This window comes from Calliphora vicina, chromosome 1, assembly GCF_958450345.1.
Source record: "Calliphora vicina chromosome 1, idCalVici1.1, whole genome shotgun sequence".
Classification (NCBI taxonomy): Eukaryota; Metazoa; Arthropoda; class Insecta; order Diptera; family Calliphoridae; genus Calliphora; species Calliphora vicina.
The window spans coordinates 20,254,932-20,268,341 of NC_088780.1; the positions used below are offsets into that span (position 1 = coordinate 20,254,932).

The 13,410-nt window shown below is 29.4% G+C and overlaps 1 protein-coding gene across 1 annotated transcript; it reads left to right on the top strand.

Moving 5' to 3' along the window:
- The first annotated feature begins 10,745 nt into the window (after positions 1–10,745).
- LOC135954250 (protein FAM98B) lies at positions 10,746–12,354 on the top strand. Its single transcript, XM_065504374.1, has one exon. It carries the CDS (start codon positions 10,847–10,849, stop codon positions 12,251–12,253), a length of 1,407 nt encoding a protein of 468 aa, XP_065360446.1. The 5' UTR covers positions 10,746–10,846; the 3' UTR covers positions 12,254–12,354.
- The last annotated feature ends 1,056 nt before the right edge of the window (positions 12,355–13,410 follow it).

A 13,410-nucleotide genomic window follows, 5' to 3' on the forward strand; every position in this document is an offset into this window, starting at 1 on the left:
GTTGTGTGAGCACGTGAACACGGTAGGTGGTCTTCCGGTACCAGAAAGGATACTTACAGACGCATGTTGACGAAAATTTCCAATCAAATGGTTTATTGCTAGCTAGAATATTATGATAGTTGGGCAGCATAATAACATCGAACGGAGGCACCGAAGAGGACGTTGAAAATCATATAAATAAGGCCGCAAAAGCACATGGCGAATTAAATTACGTAAGGAATTATCAATACATCCTAAGGCGCACCCAGCTATTGAACAGTGGTGTGAAATCAGTTGCCTTGTATCTCAAAGCAATGCAAGTTTTCATCAAGCGTTGCTTCCGCTGAATCCTAAAAGTTTTCTGGCCAAATACATACTATCTATCAGCAATGAACAACTGTGTGTACAAACCGAACAAACATCAGTTGAATGAGAAATAAGAAGGCGAAAATTCGACATTACCAGAAACGCAATAGACTGGTATCCAGGGTTTAAAATTAGTTAAACGTTTTTTACATTTGACTACCGACTGCGCAATAAATATGAATCGTTTTCATATTAATGTGCACAAATACTGAAAATATACAAACTATAAACCAATGCCATATATGCACAAGCTTCATGGTAGAAATATTTGTCGCAGTTTTTCCAAAAATATTTTGCATTACAAAATATTTTACGTTGCAGCTAGAAGACAAAATGAAAATTTTTCATTTTTAAATCTTTTGCTGCCTAAATATATGTATATTTTTGGTTAGCAAAAACAAATGAAATTGCTTGTGTATAATATACAAAAAAATTACTACAAAAACATCATACATGCAAACAAATTGCAGCGTGAAAACCATAAACTGCAAACGATATGCGCAGTGAAAAATTCATACAATGAAAATATGGAAGATGCTAAAAGTAGACTGCCAAACCATACGAAGTTGAAAAATGTAAAATACGAAATTGTGCAAAGTTAAAAATGTTTAAAGCGAAAATGTTTATTTTTAAAATATTTCCGCCGCATATATGGTTTTGTTTTGCCGCATATAGTCATTGAGTAGAAAAATGTGAAAAAAACTATGAAGTTGATTTGGGTGTACAAAATAAAAAATTGTATTGAAATGTGTGTTAATAAAGAATTTTAGTGCAATAAAATAGACGTTTTATTTTTTGAGGTATGTAATTGTATGTATTGTGAAAGATAAATTAAATTAAATAAGATTCTGGACAAAGGATAGCTAGCGGAGGATATTATTATTGAATTTTTTGATTGATTGGCTTTTTTAATACGAATTCAAATGTATTCATGCTGGTGGTAATAGGAGTCCAGAAAAATTAGTAAGAAAAAAAATAATTTTGTATGTAAAGCGGTTAAAAAAGGATATATAATACAACAACAAAATGTGACAACAACAGCCAAATACCATAAATAACAGGATCATTCATTTTATGAATAAAATCTATCATAATAAAGTGTTGTACATTCAAATGTTTCCTTTCGTAAAATTTGTAACAGGAGAACAAACAAAAAAATAAGCAGCATAGAAAATAATTGTGGAAGAACAATTTTATGTGTAAGATATAATGCAAAAAAGGCACAGGTATAATTACAACAGGAGCAAAAGGAAATTAACTTTTGCTGTATGTGTGTACATACAACAACAATTAATGCAAAAATCATAAACAAATACATAAATAGGTTCAATCGTGATCGTGAGTGAATTTGTAGCAGGAGAAAAAAGGATAAAGAGGAATGATAGAAAATGTAAGCATCAACAAAAGAAAGGAAAAGAGTTAAAAAGGGATAGAAAATGCAACAAGCAGATTATGGAAGGACACATGCATGAAAGCAAGAATAATTTATCACTACAAATGAATACAAAGAGGTTATAAATAACAGGAGATACGAAATTTAAGAAAGTTCCTGAAAATATAATTCTGCAATGAAGAAAATTTTACTGTATACAAAGAGCGTAAATGATCGACTTTGTTTGTGTTTTTAAATGCACATTCATACGTATTCATTCGTAGTATTTCTAACAGGAGAACAAAAAAACAAATAAGCAACAGAGAACAAATTATGCAACGAAGGCACAACAAATTTTTTACATAGGCACGAGTGCAGCAGGAGAAAAAGGAAATACAACAACAACTACTTAACTACTACCTCAAGTAATTTTGAAATGCAACTGTTGTATGTGTGTCCTCTAGCTGCATAAAGCAACAACAACACATTCAAAAAATAGGAACAAATACAAAGCAAAGGAATTTCTAGACATGTGGTGGAGTACCGTTGCAATTAATTGCATTTTGTTGTTTCTTTACTGTTAATGTAGAAAATTAAAAAGTCAACAACAACTTGTGCAATCTGAAATGCAAATGAGTATGATTGGCTGAGCGTTTGTAACAGGAGTAAAATAAAAAAAGTATAGAATGCTAAAAAAAATATATGTATTGTGAAGGATAGGAATGCAGTGAAAGTACATTCAAGAAGGTTATGAGCAAAGGATAGCGGATGATATTATTATTGCATTGTTTGTGTAGAACTGATTTTTGTTGAATACCGTTACAGATCATTTTTTATTACGCATTTTGGTTTATTTTTAGATCGAGGAATTTTTGTCATGTGCACTGAGTTGTTGTTTTTTGTAAAGGATTTTTGTGCGTATTTGTTTTTTATTATTTGTACACTTGTCGTTGTGTCCGTTATTTTTTTTTTCGCGAATAGTTGTAATATTGATTGCAGAATTATATTTTCAGGAACTTTCTTAAATTTCGTATCTCCTGTTATTTATAACCTCTTTGTATTCATTTGTAGTGATAAATTATTCTTGCTTTCATGCATGTGTCCTTCCATAATCTGCTTGTTGCATTTTCTATCCCTTTTTAACTCTTTTCCTTTCTTTTGTTGATGCTTACATTTTCTATCATTCCTCTTTATCCTTTTTTCTCCTGCTACAAATTCACTCACGATCACGATTGAACCTATTTATGTATTTGTTTATGATTTTTGCATTAATTGTTGTTGTATGTACACACATACAGCAAAAGTTAATTTCCTTTTGCTCCTGTTGTAATTATACCTGTGCCTTTTTTGCATTATATCTTACACATAAAATTGTTCTTCCACAATTATTTTCTATGCTGCTTATTTTTTTGTTTGTTCTCCTGTTACAAATTTTACGAAAGGAAACATTTGAATGTACAACACTTTATTATGATAGATTTTATTCATAAAATGAATGATCCTGTTATTTATGGTATTTGGCTGTTGTTGTCACATTTTGTTGTTGTATTATATATCCTTTTTTAACCGCTTTACATACAAAATTATTTTTTTTCTTACTAATTTTTCTGGACTCCTATTACCACCAGCATGAATACATTTGAATTCGTATTAAAAAAGCCAATCAATCAAAAAATTCAATAATAATATCCTCCGCTAGCTATCCTTTGTCCAGAATCTTATTTAATTTAATTTATCTTTCACAATACATACAATTACATACCTCAAAAAATAAAACGTCTATTTTATTGCACTAAAATTCTTTATTAACACACATTTCAATACAATTTTTTATTTTGTACACCCAAATCAACTTCATAGTTTTTTTCACATTTTTCTACTCAATGACTATATGCGGCAAAACAAAACCATATATGCGGCGGAAATATTTTAAAAATAAACATTTTCGCTTTAAACATTTTTAACTTTGCACAATTTCGTATTTTACATTTTTCAACTTCGTATGGTTTGGCAGTCTACTTTTAGCATCTTCCATATTTTCATTGTATGAATTTTTCACTGCGCATATCGTTTGCAGTTTATGGTTTTCACGCTGCAATTTGTTTGCATGTATGATGTTTTTGTAGTAATTTTTTTGTATATTATACACAAGCAATTTCATTTGTTTTTGCTAACCAAAAATATACATATATTTAGGCAGCAAAAGATTTAAAAATGAAAAATTTTCATTTTGTCTTCTAGCTGCAACGTAAAATATTTTGTAAGGCAAAATATTTTTGGAAAAACTGCGACAAATATTTCTACCATGAAGCTTGTGCATATATGGAATTGGAAAATAATATTTATATTTTTAGTATGTATACAATGAAATATTATCTTGTTAAATATTTGTTGCAGTTTTCATGTAAAATTATGAATTTTTTTGCAATTTTTTGACTAATATAGTAGTAATTTTAAACTCTGCTGGTATCTGCAAGACAGCCATATAAGTGGCCGCCCAAGCCATACATGTCGTTGACTGTTGGATATAGACGTAAAAGCCAACAAATCGTGGAACCATTTGGAATGAGCTAAAGGTCATTGTAACATATAAACGAGAATGAAATGCAACTGCAGAGGCCCTGTGATTTAGCTTTGTAAACATTAATTTCACTAGAGCCAATTTCTTGTTCCGCTTTTTCTAGTTTCTGCTCTAGGTCTCTATATCAAAAACTTTTGTTCGATTGAGTTTATGATTGTCGAAAACAAAATAGCAAGCAGGCTTGCCAGTCTACGGCATAGATAAATACACATAGGTCGGAAACTCTCCTGTCAAAGACCTAACTCAGTTGTCAAAAACTTAAGTGTTGTAAAAAATTAGTAAATAACTAAATGTGAAAACAAAAACAACAGTCGTATGTGTGATTATTTTGATTATTTTTGTTTGAGTTTTTTCTGTGTATTTCTCTATGTTATAGGGTATGTGTCTATTTATAATGCTTTAGGGAAGGCACTTGAGAATATTTTAAAGGATTTCGGTGATTTTATGGTTATAAAATATTTAAAACAACGTTGTTTATATTGGCGATAATGAAAATTCTTACGAATTACAATGTATTTGTTCGTTATCAAGAATCAGGTTATATAAAAATTTAATTAATAAATTTATTAACGATTTGTGTTCATAATGTTTCGATAGACTAAAATTACAGAGACTTTTATGTGCCATGGATTGAACTAAACAAAAGTTATTACAAAATAATATGTGTAATATGTATTTTACACAAAAACTAAAATTATATTTTACTAATTTTTTTCTCCAGTCCTATTAACAAATTAAAGCAAATGAGGAGCCGCATAACAAAAGGTACTTTTTTGAAAATTTAAAAATTTTGGGAAATTGATTTTTTCTAGAACCTAAATATTATAAAAATACCAAAAAATCAATTTGTTAAAAAATTCGAAAAAGTACCTTTAGCTTTTGTTCTGCGGCTCCTCAAATATCTTCCATAATAGTATAAACTTCTCTGTAATAAAAAAAGTTGAGTTTGATTCAGAGCTTCGAATTAATGAATTCAGAATTTTAAAATTTCAGCAATCTATTCCATAAAACCATTTCCATGTTCAAAGGCTTTCATTCGAATAGAATTTATTCATATTTGAATTAATTCATAATAATATTCATTCAACATTTGAATGACTAAAATTTTGTTAATTCAAATCTAATCCAAATGAAATGAAAATATTTTTTTGAAGAAGAACAATTTAATCATTCAATACTGTTTTTAAATTTTACCCTTGAACATGAGTGAAAACGGATCGTGAATCTTTATAGATAGTGAAGTCGATATAGCTGTTTGGAATCAGCTTTCTGAAGACCCCTCAATAATTTACAAACATGATTGATACATCAATAAATATATCGCGTATAGTCTTGGTTCGGTTGTTATTTAAAATACCATGAGTGACAAGGGTATATATAAGATTGTCATTCCTTTCGTAATTTCCACATTTGCAATCCAGAAAGTATATATTTTCTGCATCGTTATAGAAAGTGGAGTCTAGTTGAAATCAATTTTAAGAAGCTCACAAATAACTTTCATACACTGTTACATCAATATATCCGCTATAGTCCATTGCTATTTAAAATCTAGAAAATCGGCTTATAAAAGGCTGAGATATAAGCAAAAAACCTTTTTTCACCAAACCTTTTTCACCAAAAATAGTTTTTCACCAAATTTTTTATTTCACCAACAATTTTTTATTTTTCACCAAAATCAGCTTCATTTTTTTCACCGAAAATTTGTTTTCACCAACGTTTTTTACCAATGTTTCACCAAAAATTTGTTTTCACCAAAATTTTTTCCACTAAACTTTTTTTCACCAAAATTTTTTTTTAACAAAAATTTGTTTTCAACAAAAATTATTTTTATCAATAAAATTTCTTTCACCAAAATTTTTGCTTACCAAAATCATTTTTCATTTTTTTTTCACTTAAAATTTTTGTTCATAAATTTCTTTTCCACAATATTTGTTTATGCCTGGTGAAGCCTCGCATAATATTTTTTACTGGATTTGAATTAATGATTCATTAAGGAATTACTTCTTTAAAAAAATAATTCTCAAAGGAATGAATTAATACGTAGTGAATGAATGCTTTAATGGAATGGTTAGGAGATTTAATTTTATTTTTAAAACTTTGGTTTGATTTTAATTTTTGTAAATTCTTTTTTTTTATTGAGTTCCGTCCTTTTAGTTATTCTTGCAAAAGTAGAAAAGTGTTTAAATGACTGTATGTATTTACAAAAACAAAATAAAAAAAATAATATTAAATATTAAAAGTAACAAAATTCTGATAAAAAATAACCTATGTTCTTCATTAATGTGTGTTCAATTGTTTTTTTTATATGAAATTAATAAGTTTGTATATAAATTATTTTAATTTGTTTTTTTTTGCAAAAGAAATGACAAAGAAAACATTTTTTTGGAAAAATAAAATAAAAAAAACAAATATTTAAGAAAGTATAACTTGTTCTTAAAACTTAAGGCTTTAAAACAGAAATTATATAAACAAACAAAAATAAAATAGTCCTATAAATATATAAATGTATAAACAAAAATAAATGATTATAAACTACATACTATATTTAAAGTGAAATAAATATATACTAAGAAATATAAAGTTACATTTGAAAATGCAGTATAGTAAATTGTATGTAAAGATCTAGGAATGGATGCCTAAAAAGCAATTCAACAAAAGCATTGAAGTCGAATATGCTGTTTAGAACTCTAACAGTGTTGCAATATTATTGCATTTCCAAATGTATTATTTGTATTTAAATTGTAAATTAAGCTAAAGATATTTATTAATGTGTTTTCTCCTTGAACAGTTTTGTTAAAAGAAAAGTTTTGGTTATGTTTTTCTTTAAGTTAATTTAAATTATAGTTTTAATTTATGTGATTGTGATTTTTAGTTTTCCTTTTATTATAACAAACCAAGCAAAAAACAAGTAAGAGAGCTATATTCGGCTGTGCCGAATCTTATATACCCTTCACCAAATTATACTTCAAAATACAAATTTTAAATATTTTTAGGTAAACAAAATTTATTTTTGTTTCCAAATTGGTTTTTTTAATTTTTTGTAAAAAAATTTTTTTTAAATTATTTCAAATTTTTTTTTTGGTGAAAAAAAAAATTCCGGATAAAAAATATTTTTTCCGATTTTGACCATGATGGTCATATATACGTCGTTGCAAAGGTCTTTGAAATATCTATAATTAGATATCCATATTGTCTATATTAATGACTTAATAATCCAGATATAGCTCAAAAATCGAGGCTGTCCTGTTTTTTTCCTCATATCTCAGCCATTTTTGGACCGATTTTGTTGATTTTAGATAGGAAATTTCTCGAAAGCATGTCTGACAGAATTATTGAAGATTTGGATCTTGAAGATATCTTGGGTCTTCAGAAAATTGATTTCAACAGACAGACGGACAGACGGGCATGGCTTAATCGACTCCTCTATCTATAAAGATCCAGAATATATATACTTTATAGGGTCGGAAAATTATATTGTGGAAATTCTTCTCACGAAGGTGAAGGGTATAATTACAAGGCAAAGAAGTGGTTTAGGCAGGGGTTCAAGTGATGACGAAGTGGTTCGATTTAGATGAAACACCCATGATTTTTAAATATACGGCTCTTCATTTGAATGATGGAATAGAAACAATGCAAGTTAAATGCATTCTGGTATTTATTTTAAAAGATTTTCTAAAAAAATTCAAATGGACAATGAATTTTAATAACGAAATTAAACAGAACTATATTCCATTTTAAATCTAAAAACACTTTAATCTCAAACTATTTTAAATAAATTGGAAATATTTGAATTCTCTTTAATGATGGTTTTAAGTGTTTCATTGACATTATTTCGTCCCCTCAATAAAACAATAGTGTATAAGCATATACACCATTATTTTGCATAATAAGAATCTACATAAATGATTCTATATGTGGTCAAAATTTGGTGCAATTCTAGTTCCACAAAGTGGATCAAAAGATCAATTGAAATATTACTTTTGTTCTAGATGTGTATTAACATACAAATTTTAAACTCAATTATTTCGAAATGGCAAAAAATTATACACTATTGTTTTATAAAGGGGACGATCTATTCGAATTTAGGAAGACATTTAAATGAATTGTAATGTAATGCAAAAATGACATTCACTTTGAACTACTTGAATTTGTTTTTGCTGGGACGATCTAGCCATCTTTGTCTAGGCAGTTTTTTCAAATTGTTTCAAATTTGTTAATACTTTTTAATTTAATTAATTTATCCCAAACAATTAAAAGATATTAAAATTATTTTGTGTTTATATAAATTTATAATAAATATTTTTAAATAAAATGCATTAAAAATAAATTTAGCTTTGAATTAAACAAAATTTAAACAAAAAAACGCTTTTCTAATTTTAAAAATTGAGAAAATTTAATAATATTTAAAAAAAATAAATAAATAAATGTTACAAAATAAGCTTAATAAGCTTTTAAAATTACATTAAAAACTATAAACAATTAATTTCGAAACAAAATAATATAAAAAACAAACAAATAAATAAATTCTTTAAACTGTATACTATTAATATGTATTGTAAAACCTAGATTATTTATTCAATATATAATAAACCACAAATAATATGTATTTCAAAAATATATGTACTATGTTTAAATGTATTTAAATATATAATAAACAATAATAATAATAATAAAAAAGAAAATGAAACTACATAACAAAAAACTATTTGCAAATAAAAACTACTGTTGTATTTTACACTAAAACATTTATCATCATCAACATCATCATCAAACCTTTAAACAATAACCATATAAGTTCATATTATATATAGTTTAAACAATTTATATATTAAAAGATATATATGTAAAACAATATACTATTTATATATTTGCATAATAAATTACAAAATATAATAAATACATCTAATCATTTATATTACTACAATATATATTATTACTACTAAACAAATAAAATAAACTACAATACATACATTTTACTCCTCCTATAAATTTATATACAATTATATTTTTCTTTAACTAAGAAATATTTAAGCCAATTTTAAGAATTATTTAATTATTTTGTTTATTTTAAAAAATATAACAGAAAAAAAAGAACTTGCTTGCAACATAAACATTGTTTATTTAAATAAAACAGAAAAAAACAATAATAATAAAAAAAGAAATACATTTCCAAAAAAGTTGTTTGATGTTTTTAAAGGGTTTTAGTATGAAACATAGCTTCGAAAGACCAAATCAAATTTGATCTCTTTTAAACATTCCCGAATTAATTCATAGGCTTAATTCCTTAGTACTTAGTATTAATTCCTTATTGAATCATTCATACTTTCTCTAATATAAATCCCTTACAAAATAGCTTAATAAATTAAAAATGCGGGATTCACAACATATGGCGTATCTAATATTAGATTCGCCTTGTTCGCCAAAACGTTTTTTTTTGATTCGAAAATGTCGAATTTAGTGTTAAAAAGCGTCATATGCTGGAAGTTTTGCTTTACTTCTTTAATTTGTAAATAAAAGTCGCTGAAGTACACCGATGTCTCACCATAGCTTATGGTGAATGTGTTCCATCGGTTTCAACGTGCGGTTCAGAAGTGGTGATTTTCACACGGATGACAAAGATCTCCAGAGCAGTTAAAAAAGGGCCCAAAAGGTCCTACCTGTTATGAGCTTCTGAAATTTAGCCAGACCATCGCAGGGAATCTGTACCGAACGCAACTGATTCATTTGAAGCGAGCATTGGCCGAAAAGTGCCCAGAATATGCGGCACTAGAGTCACACGGGAAGAAACTCCCTTTTCTCATAATTGGGCTGATAAAGTTGGAGAAAGGACGGAGCCTTGTGGTACCCCTGAATTGATATTGAACTCGTTTGTGCGATCTTTGAGAAAGGGAAGTTATTAACGACACCAAAAGCAATAAGTTTTGAAAAAGGCGCACCATGCCACCACACCCTATTAAACGCCTTAGAAATATCGTTTCTAATCGATTGACATAATAACCCCCCTAAAAAGGTTAGATAATGGACAACATAGTGTCGCACTGCTTCAAGTGCTGGTATACAGGCCCAATTGAAACTAAAATAATAAATAATGTATAAGAGGTAACTTATAACAATATAAAATTCAATGAAATCTGTTTATATTAAGTTTTGAACTTTATAAAGTTTTCAACACCGGTTTGAATTTGACGCCCTGTACCTAATCTTGAACTTTAACATTTTCTGAATGAGTGTCTCAGGTACTTTGGAATTGCGAAAAAGTTTGGATTGGTACATAAACTAGAGTTTTTCTTCTGTAAATTTTTTTGTATAAAATATATTCCTCTGGTCACCTTTTAATGATTCCAACCATACCACCTTGTTCTTATTGTACACTTCAAATTTCCACCACCATCCGGCATCACTCTGTCACACGAGAGTTTGTGCTAAAAAACAGCTGGGCAGTTAAACATTTTTTTGTGTACATATTTCGAGAAATTTTTGCAGCCGGCTTTTAATTTTGCATTAAACTTTTAAAACTTTATTAAAACATAAAATTTTAAAACGTTTCCATGGAAACTGAATTGGAAATAATAGATTCTTTGAATGCCCTCGACTACAAGGGCAAGTGTTTGCAAAATGATGAGCTCAGTCGGGCCCTAGAGGGTGGCACACGCAGCATAGAATTTCGTGAAGTTGTATCATGGCTGGCACAAGAGTTGCATATTTTGCGAAAAACCGATGAATCAGTGAGTAAAGAATGTGAAGATCCCAGTGAATTTGCCATGGAGTTGTCGGCCATGTTAAAGGAGTTGAGCTGTCCTTTCAATCGTTTTGTGACTGGGCCCCTGTCGGAGAGATTCGAGACTAAAGCGGATAGACTGCAGCTAATAGATTTTCTAATTACTGAATTGATGGCCACTAAAATGGTATTGCGTTTGAAGCCTGCTGAGCAGTCGTACGTTATACCAAAGAGTGAAACCGATACCGCCAAGTCTTTGGAGTCGCTGACTAAAGATTTATGTTTGGGCAAGCCACCAGATAATATTACACCCAAAGCTTTGTTCGATAAACTAAACTTTAAGCTAGAAGAACGTTTGAGAGCTGTAAAGGCCGGAGTGGTAAGTGAAACCCTACTTAAGATTAATAAACCTTTAACGGATGCTCAATGGAAAAAGTTACAAGAGCTTTATGAAGATCTCGATAAGGAGTATAATTTAAGAAGACAGGTTTTGCTTACCCGTCTAGAGGTAACCATACAAAGTTTTCAATGGTCTGATAAAATGAAAACAAGAGAAAATGAAATTGTAGCAAGGTTCCAAAATAAATTGAAAGAAATGGAAGTTCTAAAGTATGGTGGTGATGACACTAATATAGTGGCTTTGCTAGCGGCTCGTGCTGATTTGGCTATTATAGAGAAAACCAGTTCGGCCAATGTGCGCAAAAATACCGGTACGAAAATACAGAAACATGTCATTGGTAGTGTGCCAGATCGTGGTGGTAGGGCTCATGAGCATGCACCACCACCACCAGAAATGCCTTCGTGGCAACAGCAAAGAGCTTCAGGACCTGGTGGTCGTGGAGGAGGTGGTAACTTCCGGGGTGGTAGAGGCGGTGGTGGCGGCGGAGGAGCCGGCGGTAATTGGCAACAAAATTCGCAACCTCAGCGACAACAATATCAGTCGCAACAGCAGCAACACCATCAAAATCATGATCAGCCGCATCGTGATCAAAACTGGATACAGGGTAGTGGTCGTGTTCAGGGTACCGGCTGGAATCAGCACCAAGGAGGAGGTGGATCAGGAAACTATCAAGCTGGCGGTGGTGGAGGCGGTTCTGGAAATTATCACGGTGGCGCTGGTGGAGGTAGTAATTATCAATCTAACGAACGCGATAATCGTGGTGGTGGTGGAGGCGGCTATAGAGGACGCTCAAACTATAATCGTGGTGGCGGCGGAGCCGGTGGCCACAGACGTTAAAATATTAAGCAACAAGACGTAACATCATTCGAATTATAAATCTAACAAACAAATAAATTAAATAACAGCATTTAATTGAACAAAAAAATAAAATCCAAAAATTTAAATAATTCAAGAAATAATTAGAAATAAAAAGAAAAAAATACATTCCCTTCAACACATAAGTAAATAATTGTTGTATTTCATAATAAATCAGAACGACGGGTTTTAGATAAGTACTGTCGTCAAAAATCGATAAATCTGACAAGTATTGGGTTACAGGAAACTAAATTCTTGTATTAAAATTAAGTGCTATAGAAAACAATTAAAAATATACTGAGAACAATGGAAACTTTTTTGAAAGCTATATTCCGTAATTTCAGTTTTCAAATATAAATAAATGTACATATATTTTTAAGATAAATTAAAATCTACTATTTCTATTTAAGCTATTTTAAGCATTCAAGTTTAAAAAATAACATGTGCTTACAATTTTTAGCATGGGCAAAACAATGAAAACTTTTAGACTTCTCCAAGATAGACGACTAAAACGTCAAGTATATATTAGAAAACGATGTAAAAAGCATGTTCTGTTGTTATGTCAATATTTATTTATTTTTATAATTTATTTTTGTATTTTTTTTCGCACAGTAACTTTTTTAAATAGTTAAAATGACTAGAGTCACGATTTTAATCCTGGATTGGTGCAAGAAACTATATGATTCAATTAATAAACATCAGTTTAAATTTCCAGACGGGTAGTGTAAAATCTCAACATTTGGGAGGAAGACTTGCGAGGTCTACTACTACCAATACAAAATAATTTAATCGCAAGAGTGTTTAAGAAATTACCAAAAATGCCTTCCCGGGGGGTTATCAATAAGCTAAAATAGGAAAATCATTTTCGAACTGTTTATCGCATGGTAAATGTGGCTGTTATTTCTAAATAAGTAAGAGAGCTATTTTTGAGTCTGTGGAATCGTATATATCTTCCAACAAAATATACCTTAAGATAAAGATTAAAAAAACTTTTTGATGCAAATATTTTTTTCGGGACAAAAATAACACAAATCGTATGCAAAAATGATTTCGATATCGAAATTATGACAAAATGTACAAAATTTCTGGATCGATATCGAATTCCATAGTCTCAAATAAGAAAATTAAGATAAATTTTA